Source organism: Colobus angolensis, unplaced genomic scaffold (assembly GCF_000951035.1).
Source record: "Colobus angolensis palliatus isolate OR3802 unplaced genomic scaffold, Cang.pa_1.0 Scaffold5, whole genome shotgun sequence".
Classification (NCBI taxonomy): Eukaryota; Metazoa; Chordata; class Mammalia; order Primates; family Cercopithecidae; genus Colobus; species Colobus angolensis.
This window is the reverse complement of record NW_012118487.1, coordinates 5,307,923-5,323,166: the sequence shown is the minus strand read 5'-3', so window position 1 is coordinate 5,323,166 and position 15,244 is coordinate 5,307,923. Positions and strand designations below refer to the sequence as shown.

Below are 15,244 nucleotides of genomic sequence, written 5' to 3'. Positions count from 1 at the left end.
TGTTATAAATGCTACCGTACACTGCTATGATGATTGCTTAGTTGTCTACCTTTTAAAGAGATTTAAATAGTAAGAAAAATATCTTACATACTTAACCACATACTTACCATTTTCAAGTGCTGTTTATTCCTTTGTGTAGGTACATATTTCTTTGTGATTTTGTTTTTATTTTGCCTGAAGGGCTTCCTTTACATTTTTTGTAATGAGAGTCTGCTGATGATCAGCTTCTGTATGTCCAAAAAGGTACTTATTTCGCATTCATTTTTGAGAGATATTTTCATGGGATATAAAATTCTAGGGTGAGTATTTTTTTTTCTTTCAGTACTTTAAAGAGGTTTTTCTACTGTCATTTTGCTTACATTATTTCCTTTGAGAAGCTCTGTATGTGATATGCCTTTTTCCTGTGTCTGCCTTTAAGATTTTCTCTGTATCACTGGTTTTGAACAATTAAACATAACGAAATGCCCTGGTGTAGTTTTGTTCACATTTCTTGTGTTGGGGGCCTGTTGAGCTACTGGCATCTGTAAGTTTATAATATTCATCAATTTTGAAACATCTTCAGTTATTATTTCTTCACATTTTTTTCTGTTCACTTTTGTCTGTCTTCTTCTTCTGGGATTCCGACCACATGTATATTAGTCTCTTAAAGTAGTTCTGTATCTTTCTGGTGTTTTATTTATTTATCCACTTATTCTTTTTCTGTGCTTTATTTTGTGTAGTTTCTAGTACCATTTTGAGTTCTCTACTCTTCTGCAGTGTCTAATTTCCATTAATCCTATTCAGTATATTTTTTTATCTCAGACATTGAAGTTTTTCTCTTGAAGTTTGACTTTAGTCTTCTTTTTATATATACCATGTCTCTAATTTTTTGCTTGTATGGAATACAGTTATAATAACTATTTTCATGTCCTTCTCTCTGAATTCTTACACCAATATCACTTCTGGGTAGTTTCAATTGATTGATGATTGATTTTTCTGTTCATTATTTTCCTTCTTCTTTGCATGCCTGGTAATTTTTGATTGGATGTCAACCATGGTGGATTTTATCTTGTTGAATGATGGATATTTTTATATTTCTGTAATATTCTTAAGCTTTGCTATTGTGCAGTTAAGCTGCTTGGAAACAGTTAGATCTTTCCTGGTCTTGCTTTTAAGTTTTGCTAGGTAGAACCAGAACTGTGTTTAGTTTACTGCTAATTATTCCCCACAACTTAGGCAAGACCTTTCTGAATACTTTGCCCAATTAAGTACGATTTTTTTTCCCCCAATCTGGCTGCTGGAAACAGACACTATTCTTGGCCTTTTGTGAGCCCTGTATACTTACTTTACCTATAATTCAGTGGTCCTTTAGAGGGAAAATTTTGCCCCCAGGGACATTTGGTAATATCTAGAAATATTTTTGATTGTCATGACTGGGGGTGCGACTGGCATCCAGTGGGTAGAGGCTAGGAATACTGCCCAACATCCTACTACAAAATGCCCCCACTCTCACAAAAAAGGAATTTTTCTTTCAAGAAGGTGAGTAGTGCTGAGGTTGAGATACCCTGATATAGTCCTTTCATATCATTCGTTCTCTGCCCCCCAGTGGTCTCCTCACACACCTGTGTTGATCAGTACTCTGTGGAACAACCCAGAGGAACCCTTTGCAGATCTTCAGGATTCTTTCTCCAATGGCTCTCTTTTCTCCAGCAACTTGTCCTGCAAATTATTACCACCTGTTCTACAGGGCTCAGCTTCACCTCTAATTGAGAGAGTCTTTTGGACTCTTCCTAGGCCCCTCTTTCTGTGCTACAGTCTGTAAATTTTCAAGGCAGTAAGCAAGTGTGATCCACAGCACAGCTTCATTGTTTCTCATCTCTCAGGATTCACTGTCCTTCACTGACTGATGTCAATGGCTTGAAAACTGTGGTTTTGGCCGGGCACGGTGGCTCACGCCTGTAATCCCAGCACTTTGGGAGGCCGAGGAGGGTGGATCACGAGGTCAGGAGATCGAGACCATCCTGGCTAACACGGTGAAACTCCATCTCTACTAAAAATACAAAAAATTAGCCAGCTGTGGTGGCGGGCACCTGTAGTCCTAGCTACTCAGGAGGCTGAGGCAGGAGAATGGCGTGAACCCCGGAGTTGGAGCTTGCAGTGAGCCGAGATTGCGCCACTGCACTCCAGCCTGGGTGACAGAGTGAGACTCTGTCTCAAAAAAAAAGAAGAAAGAAAACTGTGGTTTCAGATATTTTGTCTTTTTGTTGTTATTGTTTTAGATAGCAGGATAATCCAGTTCTTATTACTGCAATCTTGGCTGGAAGCAAAAGGTGGCTTCTTATTTATTATTGCTATCAAAAGTTATCTTTATTTACTGTCATGTGTAAAGGAAACAACCTGCCCAATTTTAACCTCCTCAATCACTATTCATTATATTTGTTTTTCTCTGTCTCTGAATCTTCCCAACAAGTCTCACATTTTATATTCATAGTAGGTTCCCTTTTTCCTGTATTTCCTTTCACAGTCTTTGTGGGGTGTTTTTTGAGACAGGGTCTTACTCTGTCTCCTAGGCTGGAGTGCAGTGGCGCTGTCATGGCTCACTGCAGCCTCCACATCCTAGGCTCAATAGATCCTCCCATCTCAGCCACCCAAGTAGCTGGGGCTACAGGCATGTGCCACTGTGCCTGTTTTTTGTTTTGTTTTTGTTTGGTTTGATTTTTGTAGAGACAGGGTTTCATCAGGTTGGTCCCAAACTCCTGGGCTCAAGCAATCTTCCTGCTTTGGCCTCCTAAAGTGCTAGAATTACAGGTGTGATCCACCATGCCTGGCCTTGTGTTTTAACTTTTTACCACTAACATGATAGTTAGAGTCTCTTGTGTTCTACTATTTGAAACTATAAGCTCAAATTCTAGTTATGCTTGAATTTAGCACTACCAAAAAAACTGTAATATGATTTTATTTTTGTATTTAATTATTTCAATTCTTTGATTTATAAATTTGCCTCAGGAAACATAATTTTCTCTAAAATGAACAAAAGCAATTGATTTCCTCAATTATTTTAGTTATTCAATAAAGGAAATGCTTTGAAATTCTTATGGTATGCAGAGTTATATTTACTGTTCAATTAACATAATTGGTAATAAATCATAAATACTAACTTAGTGAAAATATGAATTGTGAGAAAAAAAGGCAAAAAATTTTTGGTACTCTGTACAAAGAACTTAATTTAGACTTTTAATCTAAAATGTGTTGGTGTAAATTAGTGTTTCTTTGATGTCTGGTTACTTTGGGCGTGAGCTTTTCCAGACTATAATAAAGATAGGAGGACACTCTATATAGAGATATCCAAGGTAGCATTCAAGGATTTGTAATTCGTACAGAAAACAGATAAAAATGGAAGCATGAGTGAGTTTGATTAGAGGTTATTTAATCTTTTGGGTTTGGATATTTGTTTATATTTCAGTCTCTGCATAGATATATACTACCTTATGGAATTTTGGAACTACAACTGATGTTAGGGTTGTTTGATAAACTGTAATCATTGGCATCAAGGGTTTTAAAGACACAAAAATTACAATGAAAATCAAGTTATTTTCTAAAGATAAAATTAAAAAGTATTTTGTCAGGATTAGGAACATGTTACAAAACAATGTAAAGATGTCGTTAAGTTCTCTGGCCAAGTTTCAAAATATATTTAAATAATACATCTGAAATAGAGGATAGGATCACCCTAAGTCTGGTGTCCATAAGGCAGGGATTGCCTGCCCATTCATTCATTCAGTCAATACTTTCAGAGTGTTGGGAAGAAACAAATAACCAAGTAATCCAACTTGCTTTAAGCCCAGCTGTGATTTCCAGAGGAGTGCTATGGTTAGTAACTGAGGGGCGTTTCAAGGAGCTAATGAAAATTAACCAAATCAGCTTGATATTATTGTGTATTTGCTGTAGCCAGTTCAATCACAAGTTTTTTATCTGTTCTGTTTTTTTGAGATGGAGTCGCCCTCTGTTGCCTGGGCTGGAGTGCAGTGGCATGACCATGGCTCGCTGTAGCCTTGAAGTCCTGGGCTTAAGCGATCCTCCTGTCTCAGCCTCCTGAGTAGCTAGAACTACAGGCATGTGCCACCACACCCAGCTGATTTTAAAATTTTTTGTAGCGATGTGGTCTCACCATGTTGCCCAGGCTGGTCTTGAACTCCTGGCCTGAAACAGTCCTCTCACCTCAGCCTCTCAAAGTGCTGGGATTACAGGCGTGAGACACTGAGCCTGGCCAATCAAAATTTTTTTTGTTTTTTGTTTGTTTGTTTTTGTCAACTTTCTAATGGCTTTCCTTATTTTTCAAAAGCTTTGCCCACTGATGCTGCTAATGTCATATTCATTAAATGCTTTTTGCTGAATATGCACACAGTGACCCTTTTCCTTGTGTAGGACTGTGCAGTCACCATCAAAGTGCTCTAACAGTTTGGCATCACTTAAGCTGCATTTCTTAACCTTCTCATCTTCAGCCTTGAGTGGAAGAGATAACACAGAAAACTGCCTTTGAAGTCATATTGAACTCATTGACTTCCATCAATGAAGCATATCAGTAGTTGCAAATATTACAGTGTAGATTAAATCCTCGAAGAGTCTGAACTATGTACAAAAATGAAAAGAGAGATCCAAAGGACTTTTTATTGTTTACAGTCTAAGATCAAATTGCCTCGATCTTTGATGGCATAATAAAATATTACATCTTGATGTATTGTGGCACTGGAGAATTGTTTCACAAATAAAGAAAACTCAGATATTTGATGCTAGAGATGTTTTAGAAAGCTTAAGAATACCTAAAATCATCTTTCCATTACTAGATATTAACATTTAGTTGGTATTGATTTATAAACTTGAGAAATATTACCACAAAGTTGCTTCTTTAATTGTGATTACTATGTTAAAGAACGTACTGATTATCTAATTTGCAAGATTATAAAATGGTATCATGAAAATGATACAGTAGAGAGAATACTTTTTGCCCTTAAAGATCCAAATGGGGCTGGATGCTGCAGCTCATGCCTGTGAATCCCAACATTTTGGGAGGCCGAGGCGGGCAGATCACCTGACATCAGGAGTTTCAGACAAGCATGGCCAACATGGTGAAACCCCATCTCTACTAAAAATACACAGATTAGCTGGGTGTGGTGGCACGTGCCTGTAATCCCAGCTATTTGGGAGGCTGAGGTGGGAGAATCACTTGAACCAGGGAGGCAGACGTTGCAGTGAGCGAGATTGCGCCAGTGCACTCCAGCCTGGGTGAAAGAGTGAAAAAAAAAAAAAAATCCAAACAGACAAAGGGAATGGAAAGATGGATGGTTTAACTCAGAGGTTTACACACTGTTTTCTCTAAAGGACCAGATAGCAAATAGTTTAGACTTTGCAGGCCATCAGGTCTCTGTGTTCATTTCCTGTGGCTGCAGTGACAAATGACCACAACCCTGGTGGCTTAAAACAACAGGAAGTTAATCTCTCAGTTCTGGAGGTCTAAAGTATGAGGTCAAGGGCCACACCTCTGCAGTCCAGAGAAGGATCCGCTCCCCGCCTCTCTTCTGACTTCCATTTGTTGCTGGCGGCCATTCGTGCTCCTTGGCTGGCAGCGCCATTGCTCCCATCTCTGCCTCTGTCTTTGCCTGGCCTTCCTTCCTGTGTGTCTGTGTGTGCCTGTATCCAAATTTTCCTCTCCTGTCTCTCATAAAGACACCAGTCATTGCATTTAGGGCCCTCCCTAATCCAATATGACCTTATCGTAACCTTATTACATCTGCAGAAATAAAAGTAAAACTCCATTTTCAAGTAAGATCACAGTGGCAGATACTGGGAGTTAAGATTTCAGTTAAGATTTATCTTTCCGGGAGACGCAATTCAAACCACTGCAGTCCTATTGCAGCCACTCAGCTCTGTCTTTGTAGCATGAAAATGGCCAAGGACAATACGTCAACAAATGCAAGGGCCGTGTTCCAGAAAAACTTTATTTACAAAAACAGGTGGTGGATCCGATTTGGCTGGCAGAGTTTGCCAGTCAATACCTGGTCCAACTAATGGAAGCAAAACAGCAGCAGAGCAGAAAACAATTTCCCCTTGCTTCAATCAGTTCAGTTTTAAAGTACCAAAATGCATACATATGTGTATATATAGCAACACTTATTTTAAAATAGATGTCAACCTAGGGCAAGAAATGAAACTTTTATAATAACTTCAAATCCCGAATCTTTATTACTAAAAATGCTCGATTTATATTTTTCTGATCAATGAAAAGCTTTTTAATGATCATTTAGTTTTCGGTCTATAGGGCCTTCCCTCCAGAAAGATCAAGATGATTTGGAAACAAAATTTCCCTGGAACTTAGACATATTTATTCACTCTGTTAGAAAGAATGTACCTGTTTCCCTGACTAAATGTATGCCTCATAAGGACAGGAACGTTTATCCACCCTTGTCCTCAGCACCTAGAAGACAGCTTAACACATAGTAGTCATCCAGTAAATATTCATCTGAAATAACTTCTCGGGCCTGGGCACAGTGGCTCACGCCTGTAATCCCAACACTTTGAGAGGCCGAGGCAGGTGCGTCACCCGAGGTCAGGAGTTCTAGACCAGCCTCACCAACATTGTGAAACCCCATCTCTACTAAAAATACAAAAATTAGCTGGGTGTGGTGGTACGTGCCTGTAATTCCAGCTACTCAGGAGGCTGAGGCAGAAGAATTGCTTGAACCTGGGAGGCAAAGGTTGTAGCGAACCAAGATTGTGCCACTGCACTCCAGCCTGGGCAACAGAGCAAGACTCTGTCTCAAAATAATAGTAATAATAAAATCTCTTGGCTGGGAGAGGTGGCTCACGCCTGTAATCCCAGCACTTTGGGAGGCAGAAGTGGGTAGATCACAAGGCCAGGAGATGGAGGCCATCCTGGCTAACCTGGTGAAACCCCGTCTCTATTAAAAATACAGAAAAGTAGCTCGATGTGGTGGTGAGCTCCTATAGTTCCAGTTACTTGGGAGGCTAAGGCAGGAGAATCGCTTGAACCTAGGAGGCAGAGGTTGCAGTAAGCCAAGATCCCGCCACTACACTGTAGCCTGGGCAACAGAGCGAGATTCCCCTTAAAAAAAAAATAAAAAATTTTTAAATTAAAAAAAATTAAGTTAAAAAAATACTTCTCTCTGTTGGAATAAAAAGGGTGAATTGGTAAGTTGTTTTAATCCTTTTGTATAAAAATAATCTGTCACCATACCTTGAAAATGTTTATTATTTCAATTTAAGATGGAAAGGAAAGGTACAATATGAGAAATTCAGTTTCTCTTAGGAGCTATTGGAAGAATTTGTAAATATAATAATGGAGTAATGAATCAGAGGGGTCAGTGACAAATCATTTTTTAAAATAAAAATCAAATTCATGGAAAAGAAGACAAAGGTAGAGAAATCAAGATATATTCCAAGACTAAACTAAAATATCAGCAACTACTTTGAACAGCTCGTTATTTGGTAGCAATATCGATATTTGGAAGCAGAGAAATATGGAACCCCACAAGGGAACCCTTCATTGGCAACATGGAGAGAGGACGGTATAATTTGGTTAAGACATAGCAGGGAGGAACACTCCAAACCTTCCCAGGTCTGGGCTCTGGAACTCTGTGGTTATTCCTGCCCAGGGAGTCTTGCCACTCTTCTTGTAGCTGATGGAAGGCAAAACTTTGAAAGTAAGGGGTACATTTGTAATGTTACAACAGAAAGGATCAAGAATTGTTGACAACTCCAGGATAAGCTGAGTTGACATGGGAGAGAGTCAGCCACCAAGGCTCCAAGTTGGAAGCACATTAATGAGCTGTGTGGTGTGTATACTGACAGTGCATGCTGGAGAGAGTGGGGGAGAGAGAGAGAAAGAGACAGACAGAGACAGAGAGACTGAGACCGAGACCAGAGACACTGATTCTTTGAGAGAGGCACTCACTTTTTTTGGAAGTGAAGAAACTACTGTCTCAACAGCAGTCAGTCCGAAGGGACCAAGGAGAAGGCCTGGGGCCAGCTGGGAACCATTGATTTCAAGTTGACTCTGGAATCACTCAAAGAAAAAGTGAATTTAGGAAAAAGTGAATTTAGTGGGGTGGGAAGAAAACACTAAGGACTGAAGATAAAGCCTTCAGGGTCCTTCAGATTAAGAGGAGAGACAAAAGGAGAAGGAATAAAGACAAAGGAGGACCATTTGAAATGCGGATTAGTCCTGGGCCACTCTACCTCTTGAAGGCCCCAGTCTGTTGCCGCAGACCTTTTCCACCCACTCTTTCCACTGTCAGTTCAGCAAATTCAGGAAATAGAGAGTTTGTAAGCAGAGAAACACCATTTGACTTCCTTATTCGTGAAATTGCAGGAAACTCCCCGCATCAAATTAGCCACTTGAATTACCTTAAATATCAGGATAGTGCTGATTAAATTCTTCTGCTAGAGAGGAAAATGCATTTTAAGCAGACTGGTGTGGGAGGAGGACCAGCTTTTTCCACAATTCAAGACATTTGAGTTCTTAAAACATGAAAATTGTGCCCTCTGAAGAAAGAGTGTTTGTAAGATATATTAAAAAAAAAAAAAAAGGTTCAGTAGCAAGAATTTCCCAGTTTGCTCCTGCTCTTTAAAATACATTGAAAAAGAAAAAAATAGTGTATGTTTATAAGAAAACGAAAGGGAATTTATTTTGAATGGAGAAATGCTATAAAGAGAAAAAGCCATTCTAACTTTTCCATTGTGGAAAATTTAACAAACTATTGAAGCCAATTTTTAGCAGGCTTCTGTAGTGAAATTTGAGGGTGAGCTTACAATTATTTTTTGTATTAGTGGGGTAAATCAGATATAGTAGCTTCAATAAACACTCATAGCCCTCCCCAGCAGAAAGCGTGCCTCACCTCTTGGTGATACAAAATATTTTACACTAATTTCAGAAATACTAATTTCTTGTTGAAAGCAGGTTTCCTAGGTAAGCAATACTATTGTTTCCCTACCATCCCAGATTGAGAAGGGTAGAGAATGGCCAGTTTTTAGGTGAACGTCATGCTGACATCATGCAAACCTTGTATCTTTACAGAGAGGCCAATGAGACTTGAACCCTGAGCCTAAGTTCTCACCAGCAGGACTGATGTGCACACAGAAGGAATGAAGTATGGATGTGAAAGAACGCAGGCCTTATTGCTCCCTGACCAAGAGCAGACGAGAGAAAGAACGGCGCTACACCAATTCCTCCGCAGACAATGAGGAGTGTCGGGTACCCACACAGAAGTCCTACAGCTCCAGCGAGACACTGAAAGCTTTTGATCATGACTCCTCGCGGCTGCTTTATGGCAACAGAGTGAAGGATTTGGTTCACAGAGAAGCAGACGAGTTCACTAGACAAGGTGGGTAACTGTCCTAGTAAAATAAGGCAATGCTCACATGTTGCTGACTCGTAGGTGTCAAGGTGACATGTCTGTTTTCTGACTTTGGTGTTCCATCTGCTGATTGTGATTTTGAGATGTTAGAGGATCACACAGTATTCCAGAGGAGAGGTAGAAAGCCGCCAATGGGCACCTTGACCCCCCAGGCACAGGCACTGACACATGGAGAATTCCGAAACCTCATCTGCTATACGTGAGGTTTATGATTCTGCATATGGTCCAAGCGTTTGTGCAAACTTGTGTAAACTTGAAACTCCAGTCTCTGGGGCTCCCTTTTAGTTGAATGAAGGTGCTCACAGCCGTTGTGTCTGTGGTTAGAACTGGTACAAGGAGAACAGGAGCTGTTGGTGAAGAAACCCACCTTTCCCTCACAAGAAAACGTGGCTTGTTATCCCAGATCATCTCAGCACCCGAGCAGCCCTGCTGTTTGCCTCTGTCTGATTCACACAAGAGCCTGCCACGGAAAGCTCCCATTGTCTTTCTCCCAGGCAACCTACTAAATTAAGTGTATACCTCAGCACTTCCTAGTTTCCCACAATATAATCCACTACAGTTTGCTTTTTCGCGTATATCTGTGGAACATTTTTACACTGTTTTTGGCCTGAGGATGCTCCCAGTGGAATCACGACTCCTGTAACTTTACTTCACTATCCTAAACCTACCCATTTCCACTCTTAAGACAGTAGGTTATTTTTATTAGACATACGTAGTTATATTTTGTTTCTTCCAATACAGTCTTGAGATGTGGGCAAGATTAATAAAAATAAAATCCTCTTACATTTCTAATGTGCAGTATAATTTACATATAACTTAGCATCCCTTAGCTAATTTAATCTGGAAATGAGGAAAAATAAATTAAACTTTAATAATAAAGAATATATTCCTTCTTTTCCAATCACCATACAGACAGTGTGACTAACAGTTTGATATTGGGCAGGAACACATTGAAGAAAAAGTAATAATGCAATAAATCGTTCAAAAGTTTGAAAATTTTCCATGGTTCTTTTCTTCCCTGCATTGTGCAAAGAGCCATTCTAACTAGATTGAAACAGTGTTCACTCACCCAAGCCGGTTTACATCAAAGAAAACTCATTTGATTTGCTAAGGAGAGATTTTTATACCCTAAAGCATGCCTTACTAATTACTGGTATCAAATTTTATGAAAAGGGACAAAATAGCTTAAAATTTTTCATCAGTTTTTCAGGAGAGATACAACACGTATTTGAGGTATGTACTGTTAGTTGCTTGTACACTGTATTGTCATTTGAAACCCATTTTTTCATATTATCTGCCCAGCTGACATAGATTATCAGTGTACATTTTTTCAACAATTTAAAAAATAGTAAGTAGTGTCGAAATGCGTGCGATCTGGACCGAATGTAAAGTCTTGCTTTTTGTAACAAAAATAACTCTTTAGTGCCCTGTTGGAAAACAAAAATAATAATAAATAATAATAATAAAAGAAAAGAAAAACACCCAAACTCCACATTGTGGAATATTATTCAAAGGAAACAGCAGCACACGTGGCTGCGTTTGGGGGTCATCTCCGCCCCAGGCAAGCATTTCTTTTTGGCAGCACAGATAGATGATGCCTACACAGGTTAAAAATAGCACACGGAACCGTTCTCCTCCTAGACAGCCTTAATCCAGCGCAGACTGTTGTTGACAACCTGGTGGGAGCATTTGTAGAAGCCCTGAAACGGAAGTTCTTAGGGGGGGCAAATAGTGTTATTCGTCACTCCTTCCAAGCCAAGGACTGCAGAATACGAAGGGGCAGAGGAAACAGAAAGTGTGCCAGGCGGCCAGGGAGGCCCTGCTGGAGAGCAGAAGTGAGTGGAGAAGCGCACACACGGTGTGTGATGGCGCCGCAGGTCACTTGACGTGTGTGAATCCGAACTCTGTAGAAACATAGATGGGATGGACTGCTAGTTACAGCCAATGCTGCCTACGTGCTGGTCAGCGCCCTAGGCAGGTGTGTGCAGCCCCCTGGTAGGGTGGGTCCTGGTAGCATAGTCTTTTCACAGGTTGAGACGTACGAGGTTTGGAGAGGCTGGAGATCCCATGGCTCCTGAAATTCAGCTGGAACTTGAGCCCAAGCTTGCCCGACTCTGGCCTGGCTTCTAATCTCTGTGCAGTTGCCACAGTGAAAAACAGGCAACTCAGTAAAATATCACCCTTTGGTTTATTGGAATCAATTTTTTAAGTCTAGTATGATTATTATTATTTATTTAGTGACAAAGTCTCAGTCTGTTGCCCAAGCCAAGCTGCAGTGGGGCAGTCATAGCTCACTGCAGCCTATATCTCCTGGGCTCAAAAAATCCTCCTGCCTCAGCCCCCTGAGTAGCTGGAATCATAAGTGCACACCACACCATGCCTGGCTAATTTTAAAGACATTTTGTTTTAATAGAGACAGGGTCTCGCTTGTTTCTCAGACTGCTCTCAAAGCTCCTGGCCTCAAGCAGCCCTCTTACTTGGGCCTCCCTGAGTGCTGAAATAACAGGTGTGAGCCACCACGCCCAGCCCGTTTTAGTCAATTTTGAATTAAAATGTTCATGGTGTAGATAGTGAGGTGTGCGGAAACTGTAGGCATATTTAGGAAATAAAATTGATATGCTTTTGTAATTGGGTGAATGAGGATGAGTGTGAGGGTGGCAATGCAGATACTTTCTCCTTCCTATGGTTTGATGTGGGGAGTATTTGTAGTGGGAGTGGCAGGTGTAGGAGAGAAATGAGTAAGGAAAGTCTGCTATCAGATCATGTTTTTCTTGAGTAAGCATAATGTAAAGTCTTTCCAAGCTTTCATTGTCTTTGAACCTGACAAATGTCAATTTTTCCTCATGGACTATTATGCTATGCGATTAATTATTTAATTGACAAAATGTGCTTCCTGCCACAGCTACTGACATCATATAGGTAATAAAAATGAAAGATTAAAAATATTCATAGTAGCCAAATATCTTTGAAACAATTCCAAATACTCATGCTAATTTCGCTTTTTTTGTCCATGGAGTTTTAAAACAGCCGATCAGTCCTATATCCATTTACTCCTTGAATGACACAGGGAAATGCAGCTTCAGCTGGAGAAAGGGACAAGCAGGAATTCTGTTGGTTCAATTATATGGAGAATTCAAATCGAGAAATATGATGTTTTTACATTTTTAATTGACCAATTTTATGTCTAATTATCAAACTTGATTTTAATGGTTTTGTATGGCCTTACTGACTGGCAGGTGACTACTGTTAATTATATGTTATATTTAGGTAGAAGGATCATTTCACCTTCACAGTCATTGTGTAATTTGACGGGATCTCACATAGATCTCTTTCTCTTTTTAAATCTCTTCATGTCGTTTGTTGGTGGGTGATGGAACTAGTTGCTCTTTGAACAGCTGTGGAGCTTGCTGTAGGTGAGGATGAGGTTAGGGTAGCAATGGCTTGTTTTGCATTCTTGGATGCTATTTTCTTTTACTAATCTTTGAAGAAAAGTTATCCCATCAGGTTTCAGACAAATTTCTTATGAAACAGCTGCATAGGATCATCCCACAGCTTTTGGAGAAGTGGTCAAATAAAAGAACATTGTTTCTCTGCTGCAGCTCTCTGGGCTATGCACACTGCCTGTAGTATTCTTGACCAAACACTTATCAATTCCAACAAGGAACGCAGCCCGTGAGGGTGAACCTTGAAAAGAGATGATGTCTGGAAGGAAGAATACATTTGTTCCACAGAGTCATAAGCCTGAAAAGAACCACTTTGGGGCCCTAACCCAAATTGTGTAAGAGTTAGTCAGTAATCAGTGTTGGGGTTGTGAATTTAAGAATTTTAACTTGTGAAGAACACCATTTATTCTTTATTTGTAGAATGGCAATGGAGAGGAAGGATTCTGTTCTTGGTTTTTGTTTTTGTTTTTGTTTTGAGATGAAATCTCACTCTGTCTCCCAGGCTGGAGTGAAATGGCATGATCTCGGCTCACTGCAACCTCTGCCTCCCGGGTTCAAGCAATTCTCTTGCCTCAACTTCCCAAGTAGCTGGGATTACAGGCGCCTGCCACTACTAATTTTTGTATTTTTAGCAGAGATGAGGCTTCGCCATATTGGCCAGGCTGGTCTCGAACTCCTGACCTCAGGTGATTCGCCCACCTTGGCCTCCCAAAGTGCAGGATTATGGGCGTGAGCCACTGCGCCCAGCCAGGACTCTGTTTTCAAATTTGAAAAACACCATGATATCTATATTTATACATTACTGAAATTAAAACAAAATAAATTTGCAAAGAAGGGAAGGGAAGGAGGAAGGCAGATTGACGACAGGCACTGATTGATTTCTAAGTGTGCCCCATCTCTGGCCTTTGCTGACAGCATGGCCCCACTCGCAGAAACTCCCCTTTGGGCCATGCCATCTCTTCATTCTTACCTTCATCAGTAATGCTGAGCACCCCCAGCCCCCAGAAGCATGGCTTCTGCTCACCTCCTGCCCTTTCTGGTTCAAGGCCAGTTCAAGTGTAGTTTGGGGGATTCCACTGGGAAGAGGAAAGAAAGAGAAGAGGGAAATTGATCCCACAAGCTCTGATTCTCCACTGCTGGACCTCCCTTATGGGCTGCATCCTGAGTGCTAGCCCATCTTGTATGCAAACATTCCAGATGCTAGACCTGCCCCTTACCAAGGATAACGCTTGTGAAGAAACAAAAGGACATTAGAGGAGCAGTCTGAATGTTCCTGTAAATATGTATCTTGGATTCTGGCATGATGGTGACTTGAGTAGGGCTCATCCACTCATCTCCCAGCGGACTCCCTGCCTCCTGTGAGCTGAGCAGTGATGGAGGGTACACATGAGATCTGCAACTCTGTTAGGATCCTGAAGAACCAAGCTGGTGCAGGTGTTTTCTGCTTTGTGCCAGATGAGAGCGTGGAATGGGGTGAAGCCCTAATGTGAAGGTCAAGAAGAATGCTGTGGCCTGGTGGTTCCAGAGAGAGGCTGGCCTGCCCCTCCCATGGCCTCCGCTTGGGAAAATGTTGCCTTGTGGGAGCAGCTGGTTTCCTTGGGCCCTCAGGAGCTGGGGAAGCCTAAACAGATGCATTTCTCCCTCTGATATGGTGAGAATGCCATCTGAGAAAACCAAACAGTAGAGATGTTTGTTCCAGGAATTTAACACGATTTCCCACTCTTTCTTAAAGCACCTCAGGAAAACAACAAATTTAATGGCACCCAGCATGCAGGAAGTGGGATAAGATGCAAAAGAAATAGATTAAGAAGCTTATAATGAAAATATTAACAATGGAGATAAAAGAAGACAACCTGAACCAAAATAACTAAAATAAAACATCGTAACTAAAGCATGTGCAGAAATCCCAGAACAATAACAACAAAAAAGCAATAACAACAAAACAACAATGGCCACCAAATGCTGGAGAAAAAATTACAATCATAATTTACAAACTAAAAGTGGCAACAGATTAGTTGAAGAAGAGAGGTTAGTGGTTTTGAAGACCAGGTAGAAGAAACAACTCAAAACAGAAAAGAGAATTTCAGATAAAATTAAGAAGACAATGCACATGCATACACACAAACTGAAGCACATTCTAGAAAAATTCTTTAACTTTAAGGATTAAGACAGTTTACAAGGTTCCACAGAGAAAAGGTAGGTTACTTGTTTTTACTTACTAAAAATAAATAACACCAATAATGAATTTCTCATCTGCAACAACAAAAGCTTGTAAAGAGTGGAATAACACCTACTGAGAGGAAAAAAAAAAAAGCAACCCAGGGATCTTATCTGCAGAGAAGATACTCTAGGGGAGGAAAGATTTCTTTTCCCATGCGTCACTAGGTTCAT

General features: G+C 40.5%; 1 protein-coding gene across 1 annotated transcript in view; it reads left to right on the top strand.

The window, feature by feature from the left end:
• TENM3 (teneurin transmembrane protein 3) overlaps nt 1–15,244 on the top strand; it is a 662,376-nt gene that overhangs the window by 175,908 nt on the left and 471,224 nt on the right. Inside the window, exon 2 of the mRNA XM_011959575.1 lies at nt 9,071–9,377. Within this exon, the coding sequence (XP_011814965.1) occupies nt 9,146–9,377 (232 nt within the window). The 5' untranslated portion in view covers nt 9,071–9,145. The remainder of the gene's footprint in view (nt 1–9,070; nt 9,378–15,244) is intronic.